Genomic DNA, 19,042 nt, shown 5'->3' with positions numbered 1-19,042 from the left:
AATCGTGTTCCAGTTTTGCCACCTTCTGTAGCTCTCGTCACTTACTGTGTTATTCCATACGTCGTCCTTTTGCTCATTCTACCTTTTCTAGAATGCCCTTTGCACCGTCTTTGTGTTCTCTCTCTCTCAAAATACAGCCCTATCTTCGCAGCATTTCCTGAGCTTCCCATATACAACTGTTTTCCCCTTTGTGCCTTCACTGTGCTTTATTAACTTCACCTGTAGAACTAGTAAATGATACTCTTCTGTTCTTGTTTTTGTCCATCTCTACCCCTACTAGTGTATATGGCAGTCTCTTTTATTTATATTTCCAGTTTCTCCAAAGATAGTGCCTATGACTTGACAGAAGCCTTTGTCTTTCTGAGTGAGTGGGTGAGCACATGAATTGATGTGATGTTTTCTGAAGTTGGGTTTTTGGTTTTTGTTGTTTTTATAGGAAGGAGAGGAGAGGCCAGCAACTGGAACAAAGGACGATGGTATCGCTGAAAGTGTTCCACAAGCGCAAATAGTTAATGACTGTTTGACTTCTGCTGACAGGGCAGATAAAAATAATAGACATGGTAAGTTAGTGAACATCCATAAATTTTTTTCTAGGCTTAAATGCTAGTATAGAAAATATCACAGTATGTAGATCCAGTTATGTTACCCATTTCTTTAAGATATTTTTCTTTTTCTTTTTGCTTTCTTTCTTTTTAAGTATCCCGACTGCTACCAGCTTTTTCTTCCTGAAAATATTTCAACCCTCTGAAAATCTTTACTGCTTTTACTTTTATTTTATCGAAGTAGTCATGAAGGGGGATAGGCTTGTATACACATTTAAAATACATAATACATGTTCTCATTAATGTATCTGTGACTGTATTTTATAGTTACGCTGTCAGCATTAGCATTCACAGAACAAACTGAAGAATCACCTTGGGATTCTGAGGTACTGTTTTATTATTATTTTAAAATAAAAGCATGGAATGATGTTAAAATGTAAAAGGGATACTTAGACTTTACTCTCTCATCTCTGCATTTGCCCATAAAAACTTTTTCCTTATACTTTTTACCTGTAATTGATAAAATATTTATGTGCTAAATGTAATAATCCAGCATAATACAGTTCTATTATTTTACAAACTTAACCTAATGAAAGCTGTGTAGTAGTATTGCAGAAAACGGAGGCTTAGACGTGATAAGGAATTAGCTTGTGTTTTGAAATTAAGTTATTTAAATAACCAAAGAATTACTCCAGGCCAGATTATGGCCAGAAATATAATTCTGTGGTGTATATGGATGTGCAAAACCCCTAATGAGATCTAGAAAGAGTTTGGATTTTTAGTTTTTTACAACTTGGAACTTGAAAAGATAATGCCTGGGACTTGAAAGTCTATCTACATATCTATCATCTCTCTATCTATCTATCTATCTATCTATCATCTATCTATATGTATGATATGCATATGTATATGTATATTTTTTTAAATATGTAGTTTATTTAAGTATTTGAGAGAAAGAGTGAGTGAGTGGGAGGGAGAGGGAAAATCTGAAGCAGACTCCAGTCTGAGCACAGAGCTCAACTGAGCCATCAGGGGGCCCTGAAACTATTTTATTTGGATTGTTAAGTAAATTTACAAGGAGCATTGGGATTATAATAAAAATTACAATAATATAATGGTATTAGTGGTATTATTGGTTTAGTGGTGTTTTGTTTATTTATTTTTTAGAAGATTTTATTTATTTGAGAGAGAGAGAAAGGGATCATGAGTGGGGGGAAGAGCAGAGGGCAAGGGAGAAGCAGGCTCCCTGCTGTCATGTGGGGCTAAATCCCAGAAATACCCAGGCATCGCTGGTCTATTGGTGTTTTCAATAGGTAAAAACTATTTTGGATAGTTAAAATAGTATGCCTTGAGTATCTTTGTGGCAACCATACTTGTAGAAGCATGAGTGTAAAGTAATGATGACCTTTTCTAAGGTGATGGGCTATGGAAGGAGGTAAAAAGGGCCTGATCTCTTAGCACAGGTAGGTGCTACACAGTGCTGCAAGCACCGTGTTTGAAGTCAAAAGATACAGTGGCACCCAGGTTCTGTCACTTGGTAGCTGTGGGATCCCAGAAAAACTTGTTTAACCTGTTTGAATGTCACAGACCTCATTCATAAAAATGGTTCTAATACCTACCTCTCAGGTATGTGTAAAGAACAAATGTGAAAACACTTTGTAAACTGTTAAGGGCACTATAGAAATACCAGACAAAAATGATCACAGCAGTGTTTAGTGATTTACTAAATATCGAGGACACTTTTTTGAAATGTGAAGATTTCTGAAGGACAATAAAATAAATGGCAGTAGTGTCAAGAAAAGAAGGGGAAAGTTAGAATGGGCAGGTGGATTTCTAATTTGGGCTATGTTAAATTTCAGTGACATTGCATAGGTATACAGTTGACCCTTGAACAAGATGGGTTTGAATTGCTTGTCCACTTACACTCAGACTTTTTTTTTGATACAGTACAGTACTGTTAATGTATCTTCTCTTCATTATGATTTTCTTAATAACCTTTTCTTTAGTTTATATTGTAGGAATACAGTATATAATATATAGGACATACAAAATGTGTTAACTGACTTTACGTTATTGGTAAGTTCATCATTAGGTTATAATTTACTTTGACCTTCTGTGCTCAGTTTACAGAGTCAATGGTCAAATGAGGATTAAGAAGTAGATTAGATCTAGAGATCTAATGATCTCTACTCTAGAGATAAAAGGTCTTCTATTTCAATATTTTGGTTTTTAATATACACTTTTGCTGTTTTTAAGTCTAACTGCTTTTGAAGTAGGAAGTTCAATAGGAGATTAGTAAAGTTTGGGGGGAATCCAAAGTTATATGTGGAGTTTGGACTGCATGGCTATCAATGCCCTTAACCCTTGCATTGTGCAGGATCGATACCTAGTATAGTGACTTGGTACTTGAGACCTTCTCAGTGAGATTGTTATTATTGTTTTTTAGAGAAAGAGAGAGAGAGCATGTGAGGGGGATGTGGAGGGGCAGAAGAAGAGGGACAGAAAGATTCCCAAGTAGGCTTCATGCTCACCATGAAGCCCAACATGGGGCTTAATCTCCCAACCCTGAGATCATGAACTGAACTGAAATCAACAGTCAGTTGCTTGACTGACTGATCCATATAGATTCCCCCTCAGTGAGATTATTTTAAGTGTTTTGACCTTAAATATATTTATTATTGAATACCAGCTATGTACCAGGCTGTACAAGTTGAGGGGTTAGGCTGTAGTGGTTGAAGCAGAAAAATGAGGAAACAACAACGCTCTGTAAGTCACTGTTAGTGGTTCATATAAAGAAAATGGAAATGTTAGGTTAGGGAATAGTGGGGGAGTTTGCAGTTAGAATGGGGATGAGAACACGTATGGAATTTTGTTGGTCAGAAACAATCTCTCTGAGTGTGGCAAGAACTGCCAAGTAAAGGATGAGAAGGACCAGTTGTATGAAGGTCTTGGAGACCTTCTAGACATTCTAGACAGACAGAACCGTGGATCACACCTGTTCATCATTTCACTCTAATGTCTTGGAATGCCCAGGAAGCAGGAAGATCCACCCCATTGTCATAACTATTGGTATTATTGTTGTTTGTATAAATGAAAATGGGTATACTAAAATAAGTGCCTGGTACCTTTTAGGTAATTAATAAATAAATGTTCTTATTATTCCCTTATGAAAGCTTATTATACTTTTTGGAGAGTTTCATACCTATATATAAAACTTTTTGCTATTATTTAAACATAATTTCAAGAAAAGTTTTTCTTCCTACTTTGCCATTGCCTTTAACCATTATCCTGTCAATAAAGTTTCCAAGCCTTTGTTTATCCAAATGAAGCAGCAGTTACCACACTGTACTCTTTATACTCAACATGGTCTACTCCAAGGTTTCTTATGTCAAGTGTCCTATTTTAACATGGAAAAAAGTTCTGCTGTTAGGAACAGTTTAAATTTGTAGCAAATATACTTATTAAAGAATTTATTTAATACATATTTTTAATATCCTTTTATTTTGGTGGGGAATGCAAAGGAGAGTTAGGTGTTTTGTTAGTTTCTGTGGAAATGTACATATAAGTCCGTGTTCTGTCCAAGAAAATATTTACTCTGGCATTTGATGTTCAGTTTACAGCCGGTGGCCAAATGAAGATTAAACATTATATTTAATTTAGAAAGCCATATATGAGTTTTTCAAATGTTTTGCTTTTCTTATTTGTGAGTCTGATTACTATTACTTATTTTCAAATGTATATGCTTTCCTTATTTGTGAGTCTGATTACTATTAAAGTAGGAAATTCAGATATTATCTTAGAAAAGGATTAGGGAATCTTTATGCAACTCATTTTTGTTGTTCATTTTAACAGAGTAATTCTGAGAGTCTTCCAGAATCATACGTTGTTCATTTACCTGGAAATGCAGATCAGAAGGGGGCAAGTACATTAAAAGAACAAGTGGAAGGTAAGAATTGTATTTTATTAAAAAGTCATTTGATAAAATACTGATGTAAAATGGGAACACTGATATATTTAAATATCCAAAGAAAGTCACCTATTGAATTAGAGATAAAGAGGAGAAAGATTGAAAAGGAGATAAGTTGAAGTCTTATCAGGTGTCAGTGTCAGTAACAGATGAAATTGAGGGTGCCAAAAAGGAGATTAATTAGTGGTTCCATTTCAATATACTCTAAGACCAAAGGAACATCAGGAAATAAGTGGAAAGGATAAAACGAGTGACTGATGTGGAAAGAACCAAGATGCCCTTCAACGGATGAATGGATAAGGAAGATGTGGTCCATATACACTATGGAGTATTTTGCCTCCATCAGAAAGGATGAATACCCAACTTTTGTAGCAACATGGACGGGACTGGAAAAGATTATGCTGAGTGAAGTCAAGCAGAGTCAGTCAATTATCTCATGGTTTCACTTATTGTGGAGCATAATAAATAGCATGGAGGACATGGGGAGATAGAGAAGAGAAGGGAGTTGGGGGAAATTGGAAGGGGATGTGAACCATGAGAGACTATGGACACTGAAAAACAATCTGAGGGTTTTGAAGGGGCGGGGAGTGGGAGGTTGGGGTACCAGGTGGTGGGTATTATAGAGGGCACGGATTGCATGGAGCACTGGGTGTGGTGCAAAAATAATGAATACTGTTTTGATGAAAATAAATAAAAAATAAATTTAAAAAAAAAGAAAGTCACGAATACAGGGAGTAAATGAAGGACAATAAGCAGCTCTTAAAGTGGAAGGTGGTAAAGTAAAACAATTCTTTATTTTTTATTTTCTTTTTAATATTTTTTATTTTTTTAATTTACATATAATGTGTTCTTAGCTGCAGGGGTACAGGTCTGTGAATCTCCAGGTTTACACACTGCACAGCATTGACCATAGCACATACCCTCCCCAATGCCCATAACCCCACCAAAATAATTCTTTTAAATGAGGAGCAGACTATTTGAATTGCAAGAATAATATCAGGTGAGCTTCCAGTACCAAAACCTGTTAGAGTAGGATACCAAAATTTTCCTGCTCTTACTTCTTTCCTCATGGTTGGGAAGACATTCAGGACTTCCCTGGTTGATGATGCAGAGCTATGTGTGTATCTTAATGGCATAAAAATTGTGGTACTTCATAAATAGTATCATTGAGTGCAAAGAAAGAGTATTGGAAGGAAGAAGGGAGGAGGGTCAGTTCAGGAGAAATCAAGGAAACTTTAGCCATGATAAAAAGTCCATTAGAGACTTTTGCAAGATGGGAGAAGTAGCAGGCCAAGACTACTTCAGCTAGTCGGAGATCAGCTAGATAGCTTATCTAAAGATTGCAAACACCTGCAAATCCATCAGCAGATTGAAGAGAAGAAGAACAGCAATTCTGGAAACAGAAAAACAACCACTTTCTGAAAGGTAGGACAGGCAGAGAAGTGAATCCAAAGCGACGGGAAGATAGACCCTGGGGGGAGGGGCCGGCTCCCGGCAAGCGGCGGAGCAACCACGCACAAAATCAGGACTTTTAAAAGTCTGTTCCGCTGAGGGACATCGCTCCAGAGGCTACCCGGGGCAAAGCACACATGGGGTCAGCGTGGCCTCAGGTCCCGCAGGGTCACAGAAGAATCAGGGGTGTCTGAGTGCCGCAGAGCTTGCGGGTATTGGAACGGGAAAGCTGGCTACAGAGACAGAGCCGACAGTAAGCTCGCAGCTCGGGGTGACCTTGAACCGGTTGCAGGCTCGGTGAGCTCGGAGCGCGGCCGGAGGTTAGGCAGACGGGAGTAACTGAGCGCGGTTCTCTGAGCGCGCACTGAGGAGTGCGGCCCTGGGCTCTCGGCTCCTCCGGGCCCGAGACCAGGAGGCCACCATTTGTATTGCTGTCCTCCGGAACTCTACGGAAAGAGCTCAGGGAACAAAAGCTCCTGAAAGCAAACCCAAGCGGATTACTCACACCGGCCCCAGGTAAAAGCGGTGCAATTTCGCCTGGGACAAAGACACTTGAGAATCACTACAACAGGCAAAAGCGGTGCAATTTCGCCTGGGGCAAAGACACTTGAGAATCACTACAACAGGCCCCTCTCCCAGAAGATCAACAAGAAATCCAGCCGAGACCAAGTGCACCTACCAAAGAGTGTGGTTTCAATACCAAGGAGAGCAGCAGAATTCTAGAGGAGGAGAAAGCAAAGCACGGAACTCATGGCTTTTTCCCTGTGATTTTTTTTAGTCTTGCGGTAAATTTAATTTTTTTCTTTTTCATTTTTTTTTTTCTGCCTTCGGGTAAAATTTTTTTTTAACTGTTACCTTTTTCTTTTTTAACGATTTTTTACTAGTTTATCTAATACATATATTTTTTCTTTTTTATATTTTTCTTAGGTGTTTTCATTTTTTTAAAATTCTTTTCTTTTTTTTTTCTCTTTTTTCTTTTTTTTTTATTTCTTCCTTTTTGAACCTCTTTTTATCTCCTTTCTCCCCGCTCACGATTTTGGATCTCTTCTAATTTGGTTAAAGCATATTTTCCTGGGGTTGTTGCCACCCTTTTAGTATTTTACTTGCCCCTTCATATACTCTTATCTGGACAAAATGACAAGACGGAAAAATTCAACACAAAAGAACAAGAGGCAGTACCGAAGGCTAGGGACCTAATCAATACAGACATCGGTAATATGTCAGATCTAGAGTTCAGAATGACAATTCTCAAGGTTCTAGCCGGGCTCGAAAAAGGCATGGAAGATATTAGAGAAACCCACTCGAGAGATATAAAAGCCCTTTCTGGAGAAATAAAAGAACTAAAATCTAACCAAGTTGAAATCAAAAAAGCTATTAATGAGGTGCAATCAAAAATGGAGGCTCTCACTGCTAGGATAAATGAGGCACAAGAAAGAATTAGTGATATAGAAGACCAAATGACAGAGAATAAAGAAGCTGAGCAAAAGAGGGACAAACAGCTACTGGACCACGAGGGGAGAATTCGAGAGATAAGTGACACCATAAGACGAAACAACATTAGAATAATTGCGATTCCAGAAGAAGAAGAAAGAGAGAGGGGAGTAGAAGGTATACTAGAGAGAATTATTGGGGAGAATTTCCCCAATATGGCAAAGGGAACGAGCATCAAAATTAAGGAGGTTCAGAGAACGCCCCTCAAAATCAATAAGAATAGGCCCACACCCCGTCACCTAATAGTAAAATTTACAAGTCTCAGTGACAAAGAGAAAATCCTGAAAGCAGCCCGGGAAAAGAAGTCTGTAACATACAATGGTAAAAATATTAGATTGGCAGCTGACTTATCCACAGAGACCTGGCAGGCCAGAAAGAGCTGGCATGATATTTTTAGAGCACTAAACAAGAAAAACATGCAGCCCAGAATACTATATCCAGCTAGGCTATCATTGAAAATAGAAGGAGAGATTAAAAGCTTCCAGGACAAACAACAACTGAAAGAATTTGCAAACACCAAACCAGCTCTACAGGAAATCTTGAAAGGGGTCCTCTAAGCAAAGATATTTCCTACAAGTGGTAGATCAGAAAGGAACAGAGACCATATACAGTAACAGCCACCTTACAGGCAATACAATGGCCCTAAATTCATATCTCTCTATAGTTACCCTGAATGTTAATGGGCTAAATGCCCCTGTCAAAAGACACAGGGTATCAGAACGGATGAAAAAACAAAACCCATCTATATGTTGCCTCCAAGAAACTCATTTTAAGCCCGAAGACACCTCCAGATTTAAAGTGAGGGGGTGGAAAAGTATTTACCATGCTAATGGACATCAGAGGAAAGCAGGAGTGGCAATCCTTATATCAGATCAATTAGATTTTAAGCCAAAGACTATAATAAGAGATGAGGAAGGACACTATATCATACTCAAAGTGTCTGTCCAACAAGAAGATCTAACAATTTTAAATATCTATGCCCCCAATGTGGGAGCAGCCAACTATATAAACCAATTAATAACAAAATCAAAGAAACACATCAACAATAATACAATAATAGTAGGGGACTTTAACACTCCCCTCACTGAAATGGACAGATCATCCAAGCAAAAGATCAGCAAGGAAATAAAGGCCTTAAACGACACACTGGACCAGATGGACATCACAGATAAATTCAGAACATTTCATCCCAAAGCAACAGAATACACATTCTTCTCTAGTGCACATGGAGCATTCTCCAGAATAGATCACATCCTCGGTCCTAAATCAGGACTCAACCAGTATCAAAAGATTGGGATCATTCCCTGCATATTTTCAGACCTCAAGGCTCTAAAGCTAGAACTCAACCACAAAAGGAAGTTTAAAAAGAACCAAAATACATGGAGACTAAACAGCATCCTTCTAAAGAATGAATGGGTCAACCGGGAAATTAAAGAAGAATTGAAAAAAATCATGGAAACAAATGATAATGAAAATACAATGGTTCAAAATCTGTGGGACACAACAAATGCAGTCCTGAGAGGAAAATATATAGCGGTACAAGCCTTTCTCAAGAAACAAGAAAGGTCTCAGGTACACAATCTAACCCTACATTTAAAGGAGATGGAAAAAGAACAAGAAAGAAACCCTAAGCCTAGCAGGAGAAGAGAAATCATAAAGATCAGAGCAGAAATCAATGAAATAGAAACCAAAAAAACAATAGAACAAATCAACGAAAGTAGGAGCTGGTTCTTTGAAAGAATTAATAAAATTGATAAACCGCTGGCCCGACTTATCAAAAAGAAAAGAGAAAGGACCCAAATAAATAAAATCATGAATGAAAGAGGAGAGATCACAACGAACACCAAAGAAATACAAACTATTATAAGAACATACTATGAGCAACTCTACGGCAATAAATTTGACAATCTGGAAGAAATGAATGCATTCCTAGAAACATATAAACTACCACAACTGAACCAGGAAGAAATAGAAAGCCTGAACAGACCCATAACCAGTAAGGAGATTGAAACAGTCATTAAAAATCTCCAAACAAACAAAAGGCCAGGGCCAGATGGCTTCCCGGGGGAATTCTACCAAACATTTAAAGAAGAACTAATTCCTATTCTCCTGAAACTGTTCCAAAAAATAGAAATGGAAGGAAAACTTCCAAACTCATTGTATGAGGCCAGCATCACCTTGATCCCAAAACCAGGCAAGGATCCCACCAAAAAAGAGAGCTATAGACCGATATCCTTGATGAACACAGATGTGAAAATACTCAACAAAATACTAGCCAATAGGATTCAACAGTACATTAAAAAGATTATTCACCACGACCAAGTGGGATTTATTCCAGGGCTGCAAGGTTGGTTCAACATCCGCAAATCAGTCAATGTGATACAACACATCAATAAAAGAAAGAACAAGAACCATATGATACTTTCAATAGATGCTGAAAAAGCATTTGACAAAGTACAGCATCCCTTCCTGATCAAAACTCTTCAAAGTGTAGGGATAGAGGGCACATACCTCAATATCATCAAAGCCATCTATGAAAAACCCACCGCAAATATCATTCTCAATGGAGAAAAACTGAAAGCTTTTCCGCTAAGGTCAGGAACACGGCAGGGATGTCCATTATCACCACTGCTATTCAACATAGTACTAGAGGTCCTAGCCTCAGCAATCAGACAACAAAAGGAAATTAAAGGCATCCAAATCGGCAAAGAAGAAGTCAAATTATCACTCTTCGCAGATGATATGATACTATATGTGGAAAACCCAAAAGACTCCACTCCAAAACTGCTAGAACTTATACAGGAATTCAGTAAAGTGTCAGGATATAAAATCAATGCACAGAAATCAGTTGCATTTCTCTACACCAACAGCAAGACAGAAGAAAGGGAAATTAAGGAGTCAATCCCATTTACAATTACACCAAAAACCATAAGATTCCTAGGAATAAACCTAACCAAAGAGACACAGAATCTATACTCAGAAAACTATAAAGTACTCATGAAAGAAATTGAGGAAGACACAAAGAAATGGAAAAATGTTCCATGCTCCAGGATTGGAAGAATAAATATTGTGAAAATGTCTATGCTACCTAAAGCAATCTACACATTTAATGCAATTCCTATCAAAGTACCATCCATCTTTTTCAAAGAAATGGAACAAATAATTCTAAAATTTATATGGAACCAGAAAAGACCTCGAATAGCTAAAGGGATATTGAAAAAGAAAGCCAACGTTGGTGGCATCACAATCCCGGACTTCAAGCTCTATTACAAAGCTGTCATCATCAAGACAGCATGGTACTGGCACAGAAACAGACCCATAGATCAATGGAACAGAATAGAGAGCCCAGAAATAGACTCTCACTCTATGGTCAACTAATCTTCGACAAACCAGGAAAGAATGTCCAATGGAAAAAAGACAGCCTCTTCAATAAATGGTGCTGGGAAAATTGGACAGCCACATGCAGAAAAATGAAATTGGACCATTTCCTTACACCACACACAAAAATAGACTCAAAATGGATGAAGGACCTCAATGTGCAAAAGGAATCCATCAAAATCCTTGAGGAGAACACAGGCAGCAACCTCTTCGACCTCAGCCGCAGCAACATCTTCCTAGGAACAACGCAAAAGGCAAGGGAAGCAAGGGAAAAAATGAACTATTGGGATTTCATCAAGATCAAAAGCTTTTGCACAGCAAAGGAAACAGTTAACAAAATCAAAAGACAACTGACAGAATGGGAGAAGATATTTGCAAACGACATATCAGATAAAGGACTAGTGTCCAGAATCTATAAAGAACTTAGCAAACTCAACACCCAAAGAACAAATAATCCAATCAAGAAATGGGCAGAGGACATGAGCAGACATTTCTGCAAAGAAGACATCCAGATGGCCAACAGATACATGAAAAAGTTCTCCATACCACTCGGCATCAGGGAAATACAAATCAAAACCACAATGCGATATCACCTCACACCAGTCAGAATGGCTAAAATCAACAAGTCAGGAAATGACAGATGCTGGCGAGGATGCGGAGAAAGGGGAACCCTCCTACACTGTTGGTGGGAATGCAAGCTGGTGCAACCTCTCTGGAAAACAGCGTGGAGATTCCTCAAAATGTTGAAAATAGAACTGCCCTATGACCCAGCAATTGCACTATTGGTTATTTACCCTAAAGATACAAACGTAGTGATCCAAAGGGGCACGTGTACTCAAATGTTTATAGCAGCAATGTCCACAATAGCCAAACTATGGAAAGAACCTAGATGTCCATCAACAGATGAATGGATCAAGAAGATGTGGTATATATACACAATGGAATACTATGCAGCCATCAAAAGAAATGAAATCTTGCCATTTGCGACAACATGGATGGAACTAGAGCATATCATGCTTAGCGAAATAAGTCAAGCGGAGAAAGACAACTATCATATGATCTCCCTGATATGAGGAAGTGGTGATGCAACATGGGGGCTTAAGTGGGTACGAGAAGAATAAATGAAAGAAGATGGGATTGGGAGGGAGACAAACCATAAGTGACTCTTAATCTCACAAAACAAACTGAGGGTTGCTGGGGGGAGGGGGTTTGGGAGAAGGGGGTGGTATTATGGACATTGGGGAGGGTATGTGTTTTGGTGAGTGCTGTGAAGTGTGTAAACCTGGTGATTCACAGACCTGTACCCCTGGGGATAAAAATATATGTTTATAAAAAATAAAAAATTATATTAAAAAAAAAGTCCATTAGATAGCTTATGGCTTTTAAGACATTTCCACTTTCGAAGAATTGATAGTGATGCACATAAGGCTTGTTTCTAGAAGGTGAAGTTAAGGTAAAGGAATGTGGTAGCAGACACAGTATGGACTAGAATTTCTCCAACTTTAGTAATCAGAGACCTTACTAAAAATGCAGATTGTGAGCAGCAGGTCTGGGATTCTGCTTCTGACCTCTCAGGTGATGCCAATGTCTGTGGTCCCTGTGTCATGTGCTCTGTAGCAAGGGGTTTCTGTAGAGATATCTGGAAGGGCCAGTGATTAGTTCAGGACACCATGGGATCAAGGAGAAGTATTATTTTGTTTTTATTTGTGAGCACGTTTTTAGCTAGAGGGAAGCAAGGAGATGCAGAAAGAGATTATAGATGTGAGATACTAGTGCTAAATAAAGAGGAAAGAAATGGTGAAGATGAACCCTAGTAAAATGGGTGTAAAAGCAGAACAGTCAAGACCATAGATCCAGAAATAATTCTGTTTTAAGGATTTCTTTCTTTATTTATTTTAGGGAGAGAGAATGAGAGAGACAGTGAGTGATTAGGGGGATGGGCAAAGGGAGAGGGAGAGAGATGCCTCAAACAGGTTCACTTCTGAGACTAGATCCCGATGCGGGGCTCAATCCCAAGACGGTGCCATCATGACTTGAGCCGAAATCAACAGTTGGATGGCAAATCCGCTGACACCCAGGCGCCCCCAGAATTACTTTTGGAGAAGAGGGACAGTGACAGGAATGATGGAAAAAGGAAGGGAACGTTAGCTGGGAAATTTTGGAGTTGAGGAGGAAACTCCAGAGAATTCACTTGAGACGGCTTGAGGGTATTTGCTCTAAACAGATTAAATCACAGAAGCTCTACAGAGAATACTGAAAGCAGATGGAGTGCTAGACATGGGGTAAATCATAGCCACGTATTCATCCTCCTCAGGTCTACTGGACATCAAAGATATATGTTAGATTTATATTCATTATTTAAATGAGATACGGAAGCTATAGCTTTTTATTTTTTTAACATAGGTAATTTATTGATATTATTGCTGATTGAAAACCCCTGTAAAAACTGACATTATCTGTTTATATCTTCTGCCCATTTTTTTATATGATTGTCTGTTTGTGTGTGTTGAGTTTGAGGAGTTTTTATAGATCCTGGATATCAACCTTTTGTCTGTACTGTCATTTGCAAATATCTTCTTCCATTCTGTGGGTTTTTTCTCTGTTTTGTTGACTGTTTCCTTTGCTGTGCAGAAGCTTTTGATCTTGATGAAGTCCCAAAAGTTCATTTTCACTTTTTTTTCTTTTGCCTTTGGAGACATATCTTGAAAGTAATTGCTGTGGCTGATATCGAAGAGGTTACTGCCTATGTTCTCCTCTAGGATTCTGATGGATTCCTGTCTCACGTTGAGGTCTTTTATGCATTTTGAGTTTATCTTTGTGTACAGTGTAAGAGAATGGTCAAGTTTCATTATTCTACATATAGCTGTCCAGTTTTCCCAGCACCATTTATTGAAGAGACTTTTTATCAATGTATATTTTTATCTGTTTTGTGGAAGATTATTTGACCATAGAGTTGAGGGCCCATATCAGGGCTCTCTACTCTGTTCCACTGGTCTATGTGTCTGTTATTATGCCAGTACCATGCTGTAATATAAAAAAATGGGCAGAAAATATGACCAGACCCTTCTCCAATGAAGACATACAAATGGTTATCAGACACATGAAAAAATGTTCATCATCACAGGCCATCAGGGAGATTCAAATTAAAACCATATCGAGATACCACCTTACACCAGTTAGAATTGCCAAAATTAGCAATACTAGAAGCAACATGTGTTGTAGAGGATGTGGAGAAAGGGGAACCCTCTTACACTGTTGGTGGGAATGCAAGTTGGTGCAGCCACTTTGGAGAACATTGTGGAGATTCCTCAAGAAATTAAAAATAGAGCTTCCCTATGACCTTGCAATTGCACTCCTGGGTATTTACCCCATAGATACAGATGTAATGAAAAGAAGGGCCATCTATACCCCAGTGTTTATAGAAGCAATGGGCACGGTCACCAAACTGTTGAAAGAACCAAGATGCCCTTCAACGGATGAATGGATAAAGAAGATGTGGTCCATATACACTATGGAGCATTATTCCTCCATTAGAAAGGATGCATACCCACCTTTTGTAGCAACATGGATGGGACTGGAAGAGATTCTGCTGAGTGAAATAAGTCAAGCAGTGAGAGTCAATTATCGTATGGTTTCACTTAGTTGTGGAGCATAACAAATAGCATGGAGGACAAGGGGAGATGGAGTGGAGAAGGGAGATGAGGGAAATTGAAAGGGGAGGTGAACCATGAGAGACGATGCAAAACAACCTTCTGAAAAACAGTCTGAGGGTTTTGAAGGCGTAGGGGGTGGGAGGTTGGGGGAACCAGGTGGTGGGTATTATAGAGGGCACGGATTGCATGGAGCACTGGTTGTGGTGCAAAAACAATGAATACTGTTACTCTGAAAAGAAATAAAAAATTAAGAAAAAAACCCTGACATTGTCTACCAAGTCAAACTACTTTTGGAAACAAAAGTACTTATAGGGTTTGTTCCCTACATGCTAAAATTGCTAGTATCAGTAAGTATGACACTGATTCTGAAATACAAAAGATTTTCAGTGCCTAAGTATTCTGTGGCAATTAAATAGCATTCTTCCATTTTGATAGTCATATTTCCATATTGAAAGCTTATTGTACATTGTTTCGTAGATGTGTTTTATATATCTTCTTGCATGAGTGGATCAAGAAACTTTAAGATGGGGACACCTGGGTGGCTCAGTGGGTTAAAGGCTCTGCCTTCAGCTCGGGTCATGGTCTCAGGGTCCTGGGTTTGAGCCCCGCATCTGGCTCTCTGCTCCGCATGGAGCCTGATTCCACCTCTCTCTCTGCCTGCCTCTCTGGAGGAGACCAGCTTCCAAGGCTGGAGGCAGATGTGAGACTCTATCCAGGGACCTTTCAATCATGATGGGAGCTGAAATCAAGAGCCGGATGTGCAATCCAAGGCTCCGTTCATGTGTCCCCAGAAATTACTTTTTTTTTCTTTTTTTCAGTAATTACTTTTGAGGAAGGGGACAGTGATGGGAACAAGGGGAAAAAAACAGCTCGTTAGCTGAGAATTTTGGAGTTGAGCAGGAAAATCCAGAGAATTCACTTAAGATGGTTTGAGGGTATATGCACTAGAACAGATTTGATCACAGCAGCGCCAAAAAGAATACTGAAAGCAGATGGAGTGCTAGACATGGGGTAAACCATAGCCACATATTCATCCTCCTCAGGTCTATTGGATATCAAAGATACAGGTTATATTGGTATTTATTATTCAAATGAGATACGGAAGCTATGGCATTTTTTGGTAAAGATATTTAATTTTTTGATTTGATAGCTGTTTCCAAAAACCCTTAAAAGACCGATATGATCTACCAAATCAAACTCCTTTTGGAAATTATAGAATTACAGTATTGGTTCCCTAAATGTTAAAATTTTTATTATCAGTAAGTGTGACACTAATTCTGAAATAGATATTTTTTTAAATTTTAATAAGTAGAATCTTTTTTAAAAAAAGAATTAGGAGAAAATAATTTTTTTAGGCTTTTTTTTAGCATTTACTTTAGAGTGGGTGGCAGGATTATATTTAGATGCTTGTGCCCAGCTGGGAATACTAGGTAGAGGTCTAAAGATTGCTTATTGAAAACAAAGTTTCTTAGCCTTATTTTTATACCTTTAAATTCACAAGTATTGGTCAAATTATATTCAATGTAACTAGAAAAAGCAGCTTCCCATGCGAAATATTAGAACATTTCCTATATTCTCTATGACTTTATTTTAGCGTTGGCTTTCCCAGCCATAATGGGAATCACTGAGAATTTACTATATAGTACCGTCTTCTCAATTATGTACACATTGTCTATCTCCTTGTTTTATTATTTTTATTTTTTCTTAGAGAGCAAGAAAGTGGGGAGGGAGGGATGGAAGGCAGAAGGAGAGGGAGGGTGAGAACCCTAAGCAGCAGGATTCACGCTTAGCATGGGGTCTGATGTGGGGCTCGATCTCATGATCATGAGATCATGAACTGAGCTGACATCCAGAGTCAGACACTTAACTCACTGACCCACCCAGATGCCCCTTTATTATTATCATTATTATTATTGTTATTATTACTTAATGATTTTATTTATTAGAGAGAGATTGAGAGAAAAAGTGGGAGGAGGGGCAGAGGGAGAAACAGACTCCCCACTGACCTGGGAGCACGATGCAGTACTCCATCCCAGGACCCAGTCATGACCTGAGCTGAAAGCAGCCGTTTAACTGACTGAGCCACCCAGGTGCCCCCCTTCATTAATTTTGATGAATAGGTGGAATATTGGTTTTTAGGAGTACTATATCATTTAAAAATAATATTCTCCTGATACTCAGTCTATTGATTAAGCATTTCTAATTTGTGCTCTACTTAATGTACCAGTTAACTCAGGGCCTTTCATCAGTCATATGATCAGATTGGTACTAATAAATTGTACAGTACTTTTTTCACCCCTGTAGTTTTATGTTCTTTCTTTCCTTGTAGAACTAACGCTATATTTTCAAAAGATTTTCAATTAATCTCCTAGAGTAGTGAATACAGACAATAAATTCAAAGTTATTTACCTATACAAGTGATTTGCTCCTTTTACTTCCTCATGAGCTTGGTGGATCCAAGAAGCAGGACTTTTAAAACAAAGCACCTACAGGTTCCTGTAACACAGGAAGATATGGAACAGAAAAATTATAAAATAAATACATGCAACTTAAAACAGTTCATGTAGAATAATTCCCACTAGATTCCTTTTGTAAAGTAATGAGCAGAGTTGGTTGCTAAGGACCCAAGATTGTGTGTTTATTCATTTAGTATAGATTTATTCTGTCCTGGCCCTGATAATTTTATATCCTCAATATTTCTAGAACGAGTCTGTCAGTTCAGGTGTGCTTCATTTTTATTTTGCATCAGTGCCTTCTCATTCATCTCCCATCTTATATTAAAATGCCCCTCAAGTTCATCCCTCCCCACAGCATTGAGAGTGACCTGTCTCAAATGCCAATATGACTGTGAACCATTGCTGAAAATATGTTTGTGTCCAGGTATCTTAAAATTACATATAAAGCTTTCATAATTTTGAGTTGTGCTAAACTCTCCAACCCTTTCTACTGTCTGCCCTTTTCTCTGCCATTCTGAACTGCTGGTGATGTCTTCCTCTTTGATTCCTGTATTATAGATATTTACCCTGTTGTGTGCTTCTCTCCCTTGTCTTATTACGGGCTTTTATACTCCCCCCATTTTCTGCCTTCTAGCCCCTTTGAGATGTTTGTATGCCTTTAACCTAGTGACATTTAGTATTTCCCAAATGGTTTCCTGAAATTTTTGTTAATTAAAAGTATTTCTTAAATTAAATTTTCATCTAAAGATTAAGTTTATTTTAAACTCTTAATTGATAAGATATTGTTTTCTATCTTTATGAAGGTTATAGCTTTTATCTAACCATTCTAATTTGTCCATTTTACTAAAATATTTAGATTTTTCAGGAGAACTAGACTTAGAAATGACAACAGAAAAAGAGGAAGAAAGTTGTAATGAAAGTGAAAATAAACACCTGCAGGTATATACAAATTTAAATTTAAATTTCCAATTTTATATTGTTTTCCCTGCTTTAAGAACGTAACATAGTTCAATTGAAATTATCTTCTGAACAGAGCATATTGAAGTTGATGGATTATAATTTAATATTTAGTTTTTATAAAATTTTACAAGTTACCAAATTTAAAATATTGTTAGAATTTATAGTAGCTTATAGTTAAACTTTATCCTTGCAATTGGACCGAAAAAAAAATCCTGAATATTGTTTACTTCTTCCATTTTTGTAAGTTTTTACATGCTAAAAAGGTAACATCAAATACTGAACCGTATGTTTAAGCAGTTGAAATTATGAGCAGTATAACAATGATGACTACTGACTTAGACTCATGTAGAAGGAGTGGTTCTTGGTGGTTCTTAATGTGCAGTTCTCAGTGGTTCAAAATGTGCAGTTCTGTATTGCCTGTCACTAATGCCAAGATTAAAGATTTATTTTGCCTTGTGATCTCTGTGTAGTTGACTTCAGAGAGTAGGGTCATAAAATCAACACAATTGCCTATTGTAGAATCACACCTTCCAGGATGGGACCTTTGTAGTTGGGTAATAAACAGGCACATTTTCAGTTATTTCATTTCAGTATAGGGAATCTGTAAATATTATTAACATTTTTTCTTACCTACTCTCAGTGGACATTACAATAGCTGCATACAGGCAGATAATTTATAGTGATATATAATACTATCATAGTATATAATTTGAATTAAAATTTAGGAATTTATTTTTCTTTTCTGATTGATGTTTATTGATTTCGGCTCCTAATAATAAGTTTGCCTATTCTCTAGTTATTAATCTTTAAAAAACATCATCAAATGCACTATTGGGGCTCACTGTTTAAGGTATGGTAAGATAAAATGTTTTTAAGTTTGTAACATTGAAAATCATGTACTTCATTTTTTGGTAGATATAACATGTGATGAATTGTTTAGCTTAAAAAACTGACAAAATTAAGTTTATGGATTTGTGTTTTTCTTCTATTTCAGGCTAGGGCAAGTTATTTTTCGCTTCTTAGTTACAATCCAGTGACTTGGGAGCATCTTAACATAGATTAAGGAATTTAACAGTTAAATTTTAATTATTTTCTAATTTTTCCTTTGTCCATACTCGATTACTTAAGGATAAAGTTATTTTA

General features: G+C 37.6%; 1 protein-coding gene across 1 annotated transcript in view; it reads left to right on the top strand.

Moving 5' to 3' along the window:
- Positions 1-19,042, top strand: part of LOC309857114 (ankyrin repeat domain-containing protein 26-like) — a gene marked incomplete at its 3' end in the record, with an annotated part of 93,667 nt that overhangs the window by 46,082 nt on the left and 28,543 nt on the right. Inside the window, exons 10-13 of the mRNA XM_082749981.1 lie at positions 437-560; positions 870-928; positions 4,395-4,488; positions 17,796-17,878. Of these exons, the coding sequence (XP_082606107.1) occupies positions 437-560; positions 870-928; positions 4,395-4,488; positions 17,796-17,878 (360 nt within the window). The remainder of the gene's footprint in view (positions 1-436; positions 561-869; positions 929-4,394; positions 4,489-17,795; positions 17,879-19,042) is intronic.

Source organism: Mustela nivalis (assembly GCF_964662115.1).
Source record: "Mustela nivalis genome assembly, contig: HAP1_SCAFFOLD_392, whole genome shotgun sequence".
NCBI lineage: Eukaryota > Metazoa > Chordata > Mammalia > Carnivora > Mustelidae > Mustela > Mustela nivalis.
This window is presented reverse-complemented; position numbering and strand designations above follow the sequence as displayed.